Below are 16,400 nucleotides of genomic sequence, written 5' to 3'. Positions count from 1 at the left end.
TTAACCTGCTTCTGCCCTGAGCGGTTTAAAACAGCCCTGGGAGAGGGCTGTGGCAGGGGAAAAGCTGGGCTGATTGGGAAACCAGCCACAGCTGTAGTCAGTGCAATCAGAGCCCAGCCGACCCTTATAAGAGGGCAGTGGGCCAGAAGGACAAAGGAGACACTCTCTCTTTGGCTCTAGAGAGAGAAGGACCTGGCTGCCTGGGAAGCTGAGGAGGGTACCTAGGGTGGAGCAGTGCTGGGGAAGGGCAGAGGGAGCTGGGGAGCTCCAGCAGAGCAAAGCCCCAGGCTGCAGGCCAAGTTAAGGGCCCACAAAAGGGTACTAGGGCTGCAGAGGGGCAGCCCAGATATAGGCAGAGGCAGCTGGTCCGACCCCCTTGCCGATGATGAGTGGTTTACAGACTGCAGTCTGCCCCAGGGAGCAGGGGCTAGTTGATGACTGGCAGTAGCCACGGAGGCAAGGTGGGGATAGAGGGTTGGGGTTTCCCCTGGGTGGGGAGACCCAGCTTGTGGGTTACAGCGGGAGCAGAACCCTGACATAGAAGGGCACCTGGGTCCGAGATGGACACGGGGGCCAGCGGCAGGTGAGACGCCAGCCCGCAGAGAGCACTCCGGGCTGGAAAGAGCTAATTCCATGGACGACCAGCAGGAGGTGCCATGCCAATGAGTCGTTGCCCTGCCACAGTGGCCCAGACAACACTGTTACACCATGCTTCTCCATCTTTCCTGGGAGACACTGATCGAGCTTCCGCTTCATCTGGACTTAATCTCGCAAGACCATGGACATTTGCTTCACCCAAACCTCAGCTCTTTGCACCTGAGGACCTGGAATCTTTATGGCTAAATCCTGATGAACTGGCTTGTTCGGAGCAGATCCATAAAGTTCTCCTGGGCAGTAGGAAGCCATCCACAAGGGCAATGTACTAGTTGAAGTGGAAGCGTTTCTCCCTCTGATCTTCTGAATGGGGAGTCCCACTAATGCAATCTATGTTGCAACTCATCCTTGACTACCTTCTGTCCCTGAAAGAGCAGGGGCTGGCCCTCTCCTTGATTAAGGTCCACCTGGCGCCATCTCAGCATTCCATTCAAAGATCAACAACAAGCCGGTATTCTCCTATGAGGAGATGATCTGTTTCCTCAGAGGTCCAGAGAGGGTATTCCCATAGATGAGGAAGCCAATTGTGTCATGGGATTTGAACCTGGTTCTCTCCAGATTGACAGGGCCACCCTTCGAGCCACTAGCGACATGTTTGTTGCTTCACCTGTCATGGAAGGTAGCCTTTCTAGTGGCAATTATTTCGGCCAGGAGGGTATCAAAGCCCCCATGCACTATCTTCTTTAAGGACAAGGTGCAACTATGGCCTCACCCAAGGTTCTTGCAAAAGGTGGTGTCTCAGTTCCACTGCAACCAAACTATTTTTCTGCCTGCCTTTTATCCAAAGCCTCATACATATAGGGAGGAACAATGCGTGCACTCTTTGGGTGTTAGACGGGCTCTGGTGTTTTATATGCAGAGGACAAAACCGTTCCCCAGGTCACCGCGGCTCTTCATAGCGATAGCTGAAAGAATGAAGGGGCTCCCCATCCCCACTCAGAGGATTTCATTTTGGATTACATCATGTATCCAAACTTGTTATGATCTCGCAGGCATTCCTCCTCCGCCGAATCTCACTGCTCACTCCAGGAGGTTCCAGGCCAGTTCCGCGGCCTTTCTAGTGCAGGTTCCCATTCTGGATATCTGTAAGGCAGCAACCTGGTCTTCAGTGCACACGTTCTCATTGCACTATGCCCTCACCCAGCAGGCCAGAGACGATGCACGCTTTCGCCAAGTGGTGTTGCAGTCCTTGAACTCCGAGTCCACCTCCGATGCAACTGCTTGTGAGTCACTTAACTTGGACTGGACATGTGCAAGCAAGACCCACCCACCGTCCCTGCTCTCAGAGTGGTCAGTAAGAAGAAACTGAGGGACACAGGCTCGGCAGAGCTCAGCAGGGCCCCTTGTACCAGTGCTATGAGCTTGTGGCACCAGGGGGCACTGGAGCCAGCTCGATGGATACCACTAAGGGAAAAAATTCTGACAGCGATGCTCAGGGCGCGCACACACCTAACTCGAAATGGACATGTGCAACCCCCCATCTCGAAGAACAACAGTCACAAAAAGTTTAGTAACTGTCTTTTTCTAGGCCAAAAGTTTCAAAAGCAACCCATGATTTTCATTGCCCAATTTTGGACCTCTTACAGTTAAATTTGAATTTAGAGATTTTCAGAGGGAGTGTGCTTAATGCTGTCTAAAAATCAGGCTCCTCTAAAGTGTTGCAACTCAAAATCAAGGCACCCAAAATCAGTGGGCGCTTCTGAAAATCTTGGCCTGATGTTTTATGTACGTATTTTATTCGCTACTCTGCTGGAAGGCTAAAAAGACCATCTTGAGTCTAGCGATGCACTCCCAAAAGGTGAGAGGTTGTACTTCCCCTCATGGCTTGGTAGTGACAGGTAGCTAACAAACTCACTATTGGGAGAGTTTTGCTGAAGCCATCACTGATGCTGGTTTAACAGTAGAGCCATCAGGACACAGTGTGGGCCCAGTCCTGCCCAGCGCTGAATGGCAGGCCCGAGGGTCATCTGCTTTCCTAACATGTTGTCTTCAAACACTGTGACTGGTGTAAGGGTTTGTTGAAAAACCTCTTATCCTGCCTTTTCCCTGAGGGGTGCTTTACATTGAAACCAGCCTGGAACTGGGATTCACATTCTGCAGCCAGGAAACAGAGCTGTCTCATTTGTGTCCGTTATGCAAGATCATTGTGTGGTGTGACTTAATAAATGCCGCTGTGACTGTGACTTCCGTAGAACAGAGATTCCGGAGCAAAGCCTAAAAGAGCATTTGCAGTTCTGTTACCAAAGGTGACAGCAGTCACAAAATACTAACATTTAAACTCTGCTCACCAGGAAACAGAGAAGATCATTGCTGAGCTGAACGAGACCTGGGAAGAAAAGTTGCGGAGGACAGAAGCAATCCGCATGGAGAGGTGAGTGTACAGTAGTGATGTCTGCAAGACCCATTCACTCAGTGTCCAGTTCACTTTATGTCACCTTTGTACCTTCCCTTCATGGGGGTTTCCTGGGGTCAGTTCATCTGCCTGTGCTGGTTGTAGTGACGTCAGCAGCCAGGAAGAGCCAGGATAGTGAGACCATCGGGCCATGCCCCAGTTTTGTCAAAAGCATGGCTGGCACTCCTCCTCTACTGATGACTCCTGTAGGGGGCTTTGCATAGACCCAGCTATGCTGACACAACACATGCCTGTGACGTGTTAGGTCAGAGACCCCATTGGGACTGTCACCTGATGTGCTGAGATTACCTCTGAGCCTGTTTTCCCTGCCAGCTTGGGACTCCAGAACCCTGCCTTGTTGAGGTAGACATACTAGTCTGCTGCAACACAGACCCAGGTCTGGTCCATGCCCCCAAAGCTGCAGACTTTAACCAAAAACTGCTGAGCAGGTCACCTGTCTCCAGCACCCAGACAACCAGTTACTCTGTCTGAAGCTTATACAGGGTAAACTCATAAATTGTCCACCCTCTATAACACTGATAGAGAGAAATGCACAGCTGTTTGCTCCCCCAGGTATTAATCACTTACTCTGGGTTAATTAATAAACAAAAGTGATTTTATTTAGTATAAAAAGTAGTATTTAAGTGGTTTCAAGTAATGACAGACCGAATAAAGTAAGTCACCAAGCAAAAACACGCAAGTCTAAGCCTAATACATTAAGAGACTGATACAGGTAAAATCTCACCCTCAGAGATGCTCCAATAAGCTTCTTTCACAGATTAGACTCCTTCCTAGTCTGGGTCCAATCCCTTCCCCTTGTTAGTTTCAGCAGACATCTTAGGTGGAAACTAGGGGTTTTCTAATGACTGGCAGCCCCCTTTGTTCTGTTCCTCCCCCTTTTATGGCTTTGGCACAAGATGGGAACCTTTTGTTTCTCTGGGTCCCCACCCCTCCTCCTAAATGGAAAAGCACCAGGTTTAAAATGGATTCCAGCATCATGTGACATGGTCACATGTCCTCTGAAACCCCAGCCTCCATTCTTCCTGGGCTGGCCCACACATGCACAGGAAGGTTTGCAAGTAAACAGACCATTTACAACCAATTGTCCTAGTCAATGGGAGCAATCAAGCTTCCAAACCACCATTAATGGCTCACACTTCGCATAATTACAATAGGACCTCAGAGTTACACTTCATATTCCTAGTTTCAGATACAAGAATGATACATTCATACAAATAGAATGAACACACTCAGTACATTATAAGCTTTGTAATGATACCTTACAAGAGACCTTTTGCATAAAGCATATTCCAGTTATATTATATTCACACTCATAAGCATATTTCCATAAAACATTATGAAGTGCAACGTCACAATGCCCACAGCCCCTTTTCCAGAGGCAGTCAGGGGTGAGGGGACAGGTACATTTTAGAAGTGAATGAGATGAGAGAAAGAGAAGATAAAGTCCCCGTACAACCATTTCAATACAGTGATCAACCCTCCAAAAGGAAGAGGTGGATGGTCCTGTTGGTAAGGCACCAAATCAGTCTACAAGCTTTCTTCATGACCTCCTACAAGTTATTTAATCTCTCTCTGCCTTGATTTTCCCCCATCTGTAACATGGAGCTAATAGTACTATCCTGCTTCACAGCTGAGTCTTACTTCATTAATGTTTATAAGGTGCTTTCAGATCCTCAAATAGCTGGTACTAACTAAATATTATAAATGGAATGTCTGCCTTAATTTAGAGGGCTTCAAAGAACTGGCATTACTGAAATCATTAATATTCTTTATTGATTTAATTGTTTAATTGAACTCTCATAATGGGGGTCATTTTCCTAAGCACTATACAAATATTTAGCAAAGCCCATAGCTAGTCTGTGTAAACACATGTTCCTCTCATGCTTACCCTCCTCCACCTTCACCCTCCTCCTTCCGTTGGTTTGTTCCATGCACTAGATTCACCTTGTTTCCAGTTGGACTGTGAGCGCTTCGAGGCAGGGTCTGTGTCTGTGCAGCCCTTAGCACAGTGGGATCCTGATCTCAGTTGGCTTCTCTAGGGGCTGCTTTGATGCAAAAAACTAACAACACAGGCTATTTTGACAGACTTTTGCTTTTGCTGTTGCTCAGGGAAGCTTTGCTGGCAGAAATGGGCGTCGCCATGAGAGAAGATGGAGGCACACTGGGTGTGTTCTCTCCTAAAAAGGTAGGTAGGATTCCTTTAATCTCTTCCACCAGGCCAATCAGATCCTTCTAAAAATATGCCTACTGCCCAGCAGCAGCACTTGGAAAATACCTCCCTGCTAAATTCCTATTAGTCCAGCTCATTTCTGAAAAGCTCTGAGACGTGTGAACTGCCCCCTCTAGCTCAGTTGACTCTGAAATATAAAAATTACACTTTAAACATCAACCCTGTTCACTGTTTCACTGCTGATTGTTTTAATAGAAACATCCAGCTGATTTTCCCTTCCCAGTCCTAAAATGCCTGCCACACTTCTCCAGATGGAGAATTTACTGTCAAAATAAAATAACCTGGGGTTCCTGGAATGATTGATTGTATGATTTCTTTTTCGATGCAGCTTATTAAAAACCTCAATTTTCCAGTGTAAATGAAGTAGCCCCTGAATTAGCTGTCTGGCACACCAGGTTGATGTAAAATCCAGGGATTCCTTAGTGCAGGATTTAAGTCCAATTTGCCATGGAGTATGCAAGGCCTTAATCGTGGGTTTAAGATGCTGAATTATTATTAATGCCGTAGAAGTGTCCCAAAGTGTGCCAGGCTTTCTAGGAAACCTCTGTTCCTGCCCCCAATCGCTTGCATACTCAGGAGCTGTGGTTGGGCACTATATATTATACATTATTGTTGTTATTAGGGCTGTCAAATGATTAAAAAACTTAATCGCAATTAATTGTGCGATTAAAAAATTAATCATGATTAATCACGCTGTTAAACAATAATAGAATACTATTTAAATATTTTAGGATTTTTTTTACATTTTCAAATATATTGATTTCAGTTACAACACAGAATACAAAGTGTACAGTGCTCACGTTATATTTATTTTTTATTACAAATACTTGCACTGTAAAAAACAAAAGAAATTGTATTTTTCAATTCCACCACTACAAGTACTGTAGTGCAATCTCTTTATCATGAAAGTTGTACAAATATAGAATTATGTACATAAAATAACTGCATTCAAAAATAAACCAATGTAAAACTTTAGCGCCTACAAGTACACTCAGTCCTGCTTCTTGTTCAGCCAATCGCACAGACAAACAAGTTTGTTTACATTTGCAGGAGATAATGCTGCCCGCTTCTTGTTTACAATGTCATCTGAAATTGAGAACAGGCATTTGCATGGGATTGTTGTAGCCGGTGTCACAAGAGATTTACATGCCTGATGCGCTAACAATTCATATGTCCCTTCATGCTTCAACCAGGGTCGGGGGCAGAGTGGGGGCCCGACAGGCAGCTCTGGCAGGTGGATGAGATGTTTCTTATAGGGTCTCTTCTCAAGTTCTAGAGGACACCCACTTTTCCTGTGTACTAACGCTGTGCCCACCCAGCTGTGGCTGGCATGGGGTGAGACAGGAAAGAGGCTCCCCTCGAAATTACAACATAACGGTTCTGTAGAATCGGGGGGGAAAGGAGAGGTGGGAGGTCAGAGATGAAGGATGAGTTAGAACACTAACCTGGGATGCAGGAAACCCGGTTCAATTTCATGCTCCATCAGATCACCTGTGTGACCATGGGCAAGTAGCTCATTTAGGCTCAGTTGCCATGTCTAAAATGGGGGAGCAGCACTTTCCTACTGTGATGTTATCCCTCTGGTGTTATCCGGACCAGTGATCTGCTAGGTCACTCCAGTCCTCGACTCTGGGAGCCAGCCTTACCCTGCTCTGCTGTGAGAACCCCCACTCCTGGGCTGGTCACACACAGCCTCTGGCATCTAAGCTGCTCCTTGGATTGGATTGTGCAGCCGAATGACACTAGCCAATATCTCTGGTCCCAGACACAACCCTAGGAACCTCCGTCTTGCAGTGGCCAGTTATGCCTGCTGGACTCTGCAAGCTTATATGAGTTCGTCAGTTTCACAAAGAAATGGATATGTACCAGGCTTGTTATCCCAAGGGGAGTCTCTGACATGCTTTAAACCAAATTAACTGCTTCAGGTAGAATAAACAAACAGATTTATTAACTACAAAGATAAATTTTAAGTGGTTATAAGTCAAAGCATAACAAGTCAGATTTGGTCAAATGAAATAAAAGCAAAATGCATCCTAAACTGATCTTAACACTTTCAATGCCCTTACAAACTTAGATGCTTCTCACCACAGGCTGGCTGGTTGCTCTTCAGCCAGGCTCTCCCCTTTGATCAGCGCTTCAGTTGCTTGGTGGTGATGTCTGTAGATGGAGGTGGAAGAGAGAGGAAGAGCATGGCAAACGTCTCTCCCTTTATCATGTCCTTTCTTCCCTCTTGGCTTTGCCCCCCCACCCTTCAGAGTCAGGTGAACATTACCTCATCGCAATGCCAAACTGACCAAAGGGCGGGGGGGTGACTCACTCGAGAGTCCAACAGATCCTTTGTTGTTGCCTAGGCCAGTGTCCTTTGTTCCTGTGAGGCTGGGCTGGGTTTGTCCCATACATGCCCTGATGAAGTGTGAACTGCCCCTCTGATCCTGGAGGGTTTTTGCCTGGGCTTGTTTTAAGCCATGAGGACACATTTTCAGCCTCATAACTATATACATGAAATTACAACCTATAACATTACTATAACATTACCATAACAACAATGCTCAGTGGAGGGATAGCTCAGTGATTTGAGCATTGGCCTGCTAAACCCAGGGTTGTGAGTTCAATCCTTGAGGGGGCCATTTAGGGATCTGGGGCAAAAATCTGTCGGGGGATTGGTCCTGCTTTGAGCAGGGGATTGGACTAGATGACCTCCTGAGGTCCCTTCCAACCCCAGTATACTGTGATTCTCTATGATCATGAGCCTTCCGAAGACACTTGACATGACAAACTTCATATTAGATACCACACAAGCATATTGTAAGGATGAACATGGGGGTGCTGGGTATTCCTCCGAGGTACAGTGTCACATCTATCTCCTGCAGTGTTTGGAGGGTAAATACACTAGAAATGGTGGAGTGCTTAGGTGCTATAATAAAGGGGCCATATAAGTACCATTAGATACCCAGGCAACAGGTGTCTAATTTAACACTTAACTAGATGGGTAAAGAGAGAAAGCAAGGCCTTTTACAAAAATGGATCCCTATAACAAAGCACTTAACTCCATATTTGGGCATCTGGATAAATCAGAAAGTGCTGTGCACCTCGCAACTCCTGTTGAGTTGTGGGGTAGTTAATCAGAGCTCAGAACTCTGAAAATCAAGCCACTTATTCAGATGCCCAATACAGCATGAGGAGATGAATTTTATGTAGGCGTTAGAGATTCTTGTCCACAGACACTTGTGCAATATCCTAACAAAAACCACCTTAGCAGTCCTCCCCAAGTTAGACCTGATGTCCCAGGGCGAAGCCAAAGCTGCAAGGGTTAGCTTAACACAGGCTGCAAAGCAGGAAGATCTAGATGAGAAAGTGAGAGGAAGAAGTGGAAGAAGCCAGCTCAGTGAGGGGGAGGAGGAAAGAAGCGACCTCATCATCTGTTGCGACCAGGCTTTAGTAGATTGGGTGGAGGATGCAGAAGAGACATTTTGGCTACTCCCAATTGTCAGATAGACCTAGGCTCTGGCTACATTTGCAGATGTAGATGCTGGGAGTTAAACCAGCCCTTGGAGACAGCTGCAGAGAGAGCACTACAGTGTGTTCACACTGTCAGGTGCAAGCACAGGGGTGTGGCCACATTAGCAGCTCTTGCAATGCCACAGAGAGCAGTGCATTGTGGTAGCTATCCCAGTGTGCAGGTGACTGCAGTGTGCTTTTCAAATGGGGGGGTGGAATGTGACAGAGTTTGTGTTGTGGGTATGTGGGGGGAGAGACAGTGTGTTTTGGGGGGCAGTGTGTCAGCATGCTGTCTTGCAAATTCAGACAGTGGCAGGGGGAAACCCTGACATCAGCCCCCCCCCCCACCTCTCTCTCACACACAAGCACAAACGCCTGCCTCTGCAGAAGCAGCATTCCACAGTAATGGTTTGCTTTGTGTCCCGGAGCAGATAAGCATGCCGGCTGTCAGAAATGGAGCTTTGAAAGGGGATATCCACATGCCTGCAGCCAAGTTCAAAACAATGACCAAAGTGGCCACTTGACTTCAAGGGATTATGGGACATTTCTCGTGGCCAATCACAGTGCAATAATACAACACGTCATCCACACTGACACTCCGGTGTTTCAGCCAGGGCGCAGCAAGCTCTATGCTTTTCATGGAGGTGGATTACCAGGGGCGCTCCAGCTGCGGGGTCCAGGCGCTCTAAGTGCTTTGCCAGTGTGGACACCTCAGGAGTTAGGGTGCTCGGGGCTGATTTAATGCGCTCTAACTTGCAAGTGTAGCCAAGCTCTCAGTAACTGATTCTTTCTACTTATGCATCTCGGGGCTCTCTTCCTGTGAGGCAGGGACTGAGGGTCTAGGAACCCAACTCAGGAATCACCTAATCCTATAAATCAGGAATTGCTTGAGGTCTGTGATCTTCATCTTTTAATAAACAACCCTTCCACTCCTCAGTGTGTATTAACTGTTTGTCCTTGCATGAGGGTCAGTTTCCGATCCTCTTTGCATGCTATTTAGACTGGTTTTATGGTTGTGATTTTAGAGGATCTCCCACAAGGGATCAATCAGGTGTAAGATTATAACAGTGTGAGCCTACTCTCAGAAGTACTCTGCTTCGGGCAGCTAAAATGCCAGCACTGAGCGCTTCCTCCTAGCAGTACGGTTGCTCCTTGGCCATTTGGGGGTGCGTTAGTTGTGCCATGGGAGGACTTGGCTGGCTGTAATTGAATAAAGAAGCTGCTGTACCATGTGCTGGTGAATTCAGGAATCTCGGCTCCAGGATGTAGTAGGCCCTCCTGTGTTACAGTAGTACGTCCATGCCCCTTGGCTCACACGACCCACTTGACTTTTACTCAAATGCAGGGTGGTATTAGACAGCTGAGGCAAATTTCTTAACATTTTCCAAGCCAATTAGAGAAGCAATGTCAATGCTGAACAGACCTGATTTCCTGCACCCCCATGTGGCACCGTCACTGGCACCTGTGCAAAGCGGGTGTGAATGTAGCTTGCTGTGAATAGAAAGCCTGATATGCCTCCTTGGCATGAAAGTAAATGGCCTGGTGAGATGCAGGGCACAGGGGAGCCAGGCCCCAGCTCTGCTGTTCCTGCTTCTGTTTTGATTTTTAATCAGCTTGTGAGGCACTGTTCAGGGAGGCAGGGACTGTCAAAGGAGTTAGAAGCCCAGTGAATGTCAGTGGGTGTTGGGCATCTGACTCTCTTTTTCCACCTTTGAAAATCCTTATTGACATTCCCCTCTGGTGTTATCTGGACCGGTGATCTGCTAGGCCACTCCAATCCTTGGCTCTGGGAGCCAGCCTTACCCTGCACTGCTGTGAGAACCCCCACTCCTGGGCTGTTCACGCACAGCCTCTGGCATGTAAGCTGCTCCCAGCAGGGTGACTCCCTCGAGAGTCCAACAGATTCTTTTGTTGCTGTCTAGGTCAGCATCCTTTAGGGCTGGGTTTGTCCCATACAGATGTGATGAGGTCTGAACTGCCTCTCACCTCTTGGAGAGTTTTTGCCTGGGCTTATTTTAAACCATGAGGACACATTTTCAGCCTCATAACTATATACATGAAATTATAACCTATAACATTACTAGAACAACTACTATAACATCACTATAACAACCATGCTCAGTGCATCATGAGCCTTCTGAAGACACTCAACATAACAAACTTTGTATTGGATACCACACAATCATTTTACAAGGATGAACATGGGGTGTTGGATGTTCCCCCGAGGTACACAGTGTCACACCCTACCCCAAATGTTCTCTCCCGGAATTATGCTGGGGCAGGAGTGGGGGCTCAAGGCAGTGGAGCAGCCTGTCAGGTGGGTGTGTTTTCAAGGGCAGGGCTGTCCTGGGACATGGCTCTGTGTCTGGCATGTATACCGAGGATGCCTTTGACACCCGTTGTCTCTTTCCCTCCCAGACGCCTCACCTGGTCAATCTCAATGAGGACCCGCTGATGTCTGAATGCCTTCTGTACTACATTAAGGATGGGATAACCAGGTGAGGGTGTAACCGCCACAGAATCATGTAGCACCAGTGTGTCTGCTGAAATGAACAGCATCAGACTCTGGTTGTATGAGTGCAGGGCAGCCCCAGGGCATGGGATCGCCCTCTCCTCCTCATTCACTGCTGAACCAGGTATTGGTGCTCTGTTGCTATCAAACTCAGGTCACCAGTGGCAAAGGGACCTCATACTACAGAACAATTGCAGACCTGCCCTCTGCGTGGTCCCTGGGTCAGGCTGGCCTTCCCAGAGAAGTGAACTGAAGGGGAATCTAATTGATGTGTTCCCATGGATTTAATGTGCTGCCCTGTGAAGGGGAGCTGGGCAGCCTATCCTTGTGGAAGAATGTCCCATCTTGGGGATCTGCAGAAGCCATGGCCCTACACTACCCAGGCGTACTGTGAAGGGGGAACAGACCCTGGGTGGGCAGGGGGAGAGAGCAGATGCAGAGTCTAATTCCACCACTTGGAAGGGATGCGTTAGCTAGTGTATACTGGCATGTGAAAAGTCATGTTTCCCCATGACAGCTTCCAATTAAGATGTTGGCCTGGCTGCCCACTGAGGATCTCCCAGGACTGGATCCAAAGCCCATTTAAGTAGATGGAATGACCAGTGGGCTTTGGATCAGGCCCTTTGAGTGCGCTGCTGCCAGCGGCCTGAAACCTGGTGCATTGTTGCCAGGGAACTCCATTAAGTCTGTGTCTGCCCGCAGGGTCGGCCGAGAGGACGCAGAGAGGAGGCAGGACATCGTGCTGAGCGGACACTTCATTAAGGAAGAGCATTGCATTTTCCGCAGCAACACCAAAGCCGGTGGCGAAGGTACCCTCGGACAGACAGCCTCACACGTCCACACTCTGTGCTCTCTCCCCAGTTCAGTCACATACCTGGCTACCTGCAGCTCCTTCTTAGTGTTTGCAGCCAGGGCACCCCAGCTTCTACTTACATCCAGGAGGACTGGGGCACTGATGCCTGTCAAGAGGCATGGAGTAGCTCCTCTCTATCTACTTGTCAAGGTGGGGTGTGTGGGAATACAGCCTTCGCAGGATGTGCTGTGATATCGCCACCTGTCTCCTGGGTTGGGTCATTCCTATTTCCTTTCTTGCACTTGTTGAAGCACAGTCAGACCAATCTCCTGGCTGTGCCAGCTTCCCCAGTCACACCCCTTGAAAGGCAGCTAGCAGTGCGGAGCATTGGTACGGCACTGTTGCCTTCCATAGCCGCACCACTGTCAGAAGTGAAGGGAATTGCTAATAGAGGCTATTCTGTAAGGCAAATCAGGAAGAAGAGAAGATGGGTGTGAAAGAAAAGAAAAGAAAAGAAAGGGAGGCTGAATCCCTTGCTGAAGACATTCTGCATTGTCTGAGGCTATCCCTCCTGCAAAACGAGTGCAAACTTGCCTGCTCACAGGAAGCGGGGGGGTAAATCTCTGGGATTGATTTGCGGAAAGGCCAGAGACTCAGGCTCTGTTTTTTTCTTAATCTCTTCCTTGTCAAATCTGTGCCTGTGCACAGTCTTTCAGAACGTGTTTTGTAGCTTTGATGGGAGCATGGTCCAACCCCTAGAATCAGTGGTAGATGTCACTAGCCAAGCAGAGTGAGGCCTAGCACTCAGCTCAGTGGCATTTTGCTGTTCGCAGTCTGAGATGCACAGGGAAGCATATTGTTCAATATGGTGACTGGCGACTAGGCCTGATTTTCACCTTGTGCCCATTTGGTACTCAGGCAGTGGAGCAGTGGTGACATCAGAGGTAGCACAGCCAGTCATCACTCCCTCCCTCTAGTTCATTTCAGTACTTCAATTCTATTGGTTGAAATGAGTCAGCAAGTGAAACTGCAGGTCAGGGCTCTGCTCTGCTTTGTCAGAGTTGGGGGGCCGGGGGCTCAGGACTGAAACAGTGGAGGCTGCTTTAGGTCAGGAGCTGTGTTGGTAGAGTAGGAGTGAGGCTGGAGATTTGAATTGTGGCTCCCTCCACACTATGCCTGGGGTGCGGGAACAATTGGTGTAGTGGGGGTGCTGAGAGCCATTGAACCACACACAGAGAGAGACACGCTGCCCCTTTAAGTAGATTGGCACTCAGCAGTCTGAAGCCTGCTCCCTGCTTGTTCAGACACAGCAACAGTTGCCAGCCAGCATTGTCCTGAGCCCTGTCGTGTCCCCCCCTTGCTCTGTGGAGATGGGGTACAGGGGCGGGGGACACCCTGACATCAGCAGTCTCCTCTCCTCCCCCACGCTCTGCACAGCAAGCAGGAGGCTCCCGGGAGCTGGCCAGAGGCAAAGGGCAGGAGTAGCGCAACAGTGGGGGAAGGGACACCTGAAGTGTACGGCACTTGATAGCTTGCTGGGCAGCCTCGTAGCTTAGAGGGGACTTAGACCCCAGCATCCCTAGTTACAGCACCTATGTGTCTGGCTCAGGCACGATCATTTCCCTTTGCCCAGTCAGAACGGTTGTAGTTCATGTAAACATTGTAAATCATGTGGTGCGGCAGACAGAGATTCCTTAGCCTGCTGCACCCAGTGGGCAGTCTCAAGAGGAGAGAAGACAGGCAGGCAGCAGGGTTCGGGTTCAGGTTACTGGTGGGTGTTTCCTCAGTGCTGTGACGGGAGGTTGTTACTAATATAAAATTGATGACGCCAAGAAGAGTGGCAGCCTGGCTGACTCAACATAATACAGGTTTGCTGGCAGTGTCCTATAAAATCACTACAGGTTTAGGGATAGAGACTGCTTTCCTGCCCCTCCTCCCACCTGCAGCAGCAATGAGGTGGGCAACCCACTGGCATGCAAAAGCAATGGATTGTTAAAGTCTGGAGTGGCCCAATCCCTGTTTCACTCTGTCGAGGAATCTCATGCAGCCTAGCTTGACAAATTGGCCAGCAGGTGGCAGTATCACAATATAACGTCCAGTTTGGAGGGTACTTCTCACCGAGTGACTAGAGAACAAATAATGCAACTCACAGATCCCTGGGCATCCTAGGGTCCCTCTGTTTACTCAGCATCATGTGCTGTCCCCTCTTACACGTGCTACATAGTGCTTTGTTCTGTGAGCAGCCCCCAGGCTGTCTGGGACTAGTTGTGACATGGGAGGGAGCGGGGCATATTCTGGCTCTCGTGATTAATGCTCAAGGACTGATGGCAGGTAGTTTGCAGTGTGCAGATCCAGGCTGGACTTTGGCATGGAAGAGACAATCAATGCCAGTGAAATAATGGGGGTAAGAAGGTGGTGTAGGCCTGCTCTGTGGGAACATATGGAAAGTAACCTGATATTTATAACTAAAATATAGATAGAGGGGGAGATCTTCAAAAGCACCTCAGGGGTTTAGGAGCACCAGCCCCATTGATTTTCAGAAAGACGCACTCCTAAATTCCACTGGCACTTTTGAAATACAACCTTGTTGTATTTGTTGGGCCCAGCTCCACGTCTGGAGCAGGGTGTCCACTGGCATCAAGATGCTAAACAAACAGCCCTCCCTGCCTATCGCAGCCCATAGGGCCTGCACAGCCAACATTTCCAATGAGATCAAGAGACCAGCAGCCCTTCAGGCCTCTGCTGTCCTTCACATGTCTTCTCCTGTCTCTTTCTCTCTCCTATGCCTTTCCCGCAGTAGTGGTGACACTAGAACCTTGCGAAGGGGCCGACACCTACGTCAATGGCAAAAAAGTGATGGAACCCAGTGTCCTGCGATCTGGTAGGTCGTGCTTCAGAGGGGGTGATTGACTCAGCACTGACAGACTGCTTTAACCACTGACCCACATCGATCCCCTTATAGAAGCATACCAGGGCAGATGGTGGTTCTAGTCTAGCGGCATCAGTGCAGTGACAGTGGGGGATAGTCAGTGGGCTACTCATGCTCAAGTCCTCTGTTGAATCAGGGCATAAGTCATGGGACACGAGAGGCCTTGTTGGTGGAAATCCTGCTGTGCAACTCTTGCCACTGAGTTGGGGTTCCTGCGTATACTGGAGACCTCATTGGTTAACTATTAAACTGCCCTCCCCAAGGAAACCGCATCATCATGGGGAAGAGCCACGTGTTCCGATTCAACCACCCTGAGCAGGCTCGCCAGGAGCGGGAGCGGACCCCATGTGCAGAGACCCCTGCGGAGCCAGTGGACTGGGCCTTCGCGCAGCGAGAGCTGCTGGAGAAACAAGGCATTGACATGAAGCAGGAGATGGAGCAGAGGTGAGTAGGCATGGGGGAGGCAGAGGAGATGAGGGATCATGGAGGGAGGGGGAATATGGAGAGGTGGAGCAGAAGGGAAGGAAATGGGGTGTCAGCCAGTAACTGGATCTGTCCAGGTTTGTCATTTTGTCCTTCCTAATTCTTCCCAGGCTTCAGGAACTGGAGGACCAATACCGCAAAGAGAGAGAAGAGGCCAACTATCTTCTTGAGCAGCAGAGGCTGGTAGGTGGCACACACATTCTGCTTCTTATCTCGTTCATCAGAGCAAGACTGGGATTGAGTCTGTAGTCTGAACAATGGATAGCGCGCTGACATGAGTAGGGTGGATCTGCATCCTCTGAAGATGCTACCTAGACTGGAAATGTCATGTGTGTCCACGTCTCACAGGGCCTTTTAGACCAGTGAACACAGCTGGGGGTAGGTTGGTTTTCTACAGGGAGTGGAGCCATTTTTCAGTTTTATGGGGATCAAGAGAGACCTGGTACAGGAAGGGGGTGGTCAAAATAAAGAAGACAGTTGTTTGTGGATTATTTCCTTATCTTCCCCCCTTTCCCGCAGGACTATGAGAGTAAACTGGAGGCTTTACAGAAGCAGATGGACTCCAGGTATTATCCTGAGGCCAATGAGGAAGAGGAAGAACCCGAAGATGAAGGTAAAAGATCAGTGAAAGCAGAGAGCGACTGAAATAAATTGTGCATGAGAGAACGAGCCTTTTCCAGTTTTGCTGGCCAATGACACTTCCTGATGGCCCGGGGAGCGGGGATCTGGTCTGTTACGATGAAAGTCCGGAAGATCCAGGTGTATCGGCAGGAGACTCTCTCTTATAAGAATGGCCCTAGTGAGTCAGACCAAAGGTCTGTCTAGCCCAGTATCCTGTCTTCCAACAGTGACCAATGCCAGGTACCCCAGAGGGAATGAACAGAACAG

General features: G+C 48.7%; 1 protein-coding gene across 6 annotated transcripts in view; it reads left to right on the top strand.

Moving 5' to 3' along the window:
* Positions 1 to 16,400, top strand: part of KIF1A (kinesin family member 1A) — a 192,140-nt gene that overhangs the window by 96,390 nt on the left and 79,350 nt on the right. For 5 of the 6 annotated variants that reach the window (XM_045029646.1, XM_045029644.1, XM_045029645.1 and 2 more), the window contains exons 15-22: positions 2,946 to 3,025; positions 5,177 to 5,252; positions 11,214 to 11,293; positions 12,010 to 12,116; positions 14,898 to 14,981; positions 15,293 to 15,473; positions 15,623 to 15,695; positions 16,032 to 16,125. In XM_045029646.1, the coding sequence (XP_044885581.1) occupies positions 2,946 to 3,025; positions 5,177 to 5,252; positions 11,214 to 11,293; positions 12,010 to 12,116; positions 14,898 to 14,981; positions 15,293 to 15,473; positions 15,623 to 15,695; positions 16,032 to 16,125 (775 nt within the window). The remainder of the gene's footprint in view (positions 1 to 2,945; positions 3,026 to 5,176; positions 5,253 to 11,213; positions 11,294 to 12,009; positions 12,117 to 14,897; positions 14,982 to 15,292; positions 15,474 to 15,622; positions 15,696 to 16,031; positions 16,126 to 16,400) is intronic. The other variant, XM_045029643.1, reaches the window with a different exon arrangement.

This window comes from Mauremys mutica, chromosome 9 (genome assembly GCF_020497125.1).
Source record: "Mauremys mutica isolate MM-2020 ecotype Southern chromosome 9, ASM2049712v1, whole genome shotgun sequence".
Lineage (NCBI taxonomy): Eukaryota > Metazoa > Chordata > Testudines > Geoemydidae > Mauremys > Mauremys mutica.
This window is presented reverse-complemented; position numbering and strand designations above follow the sequence as displayed.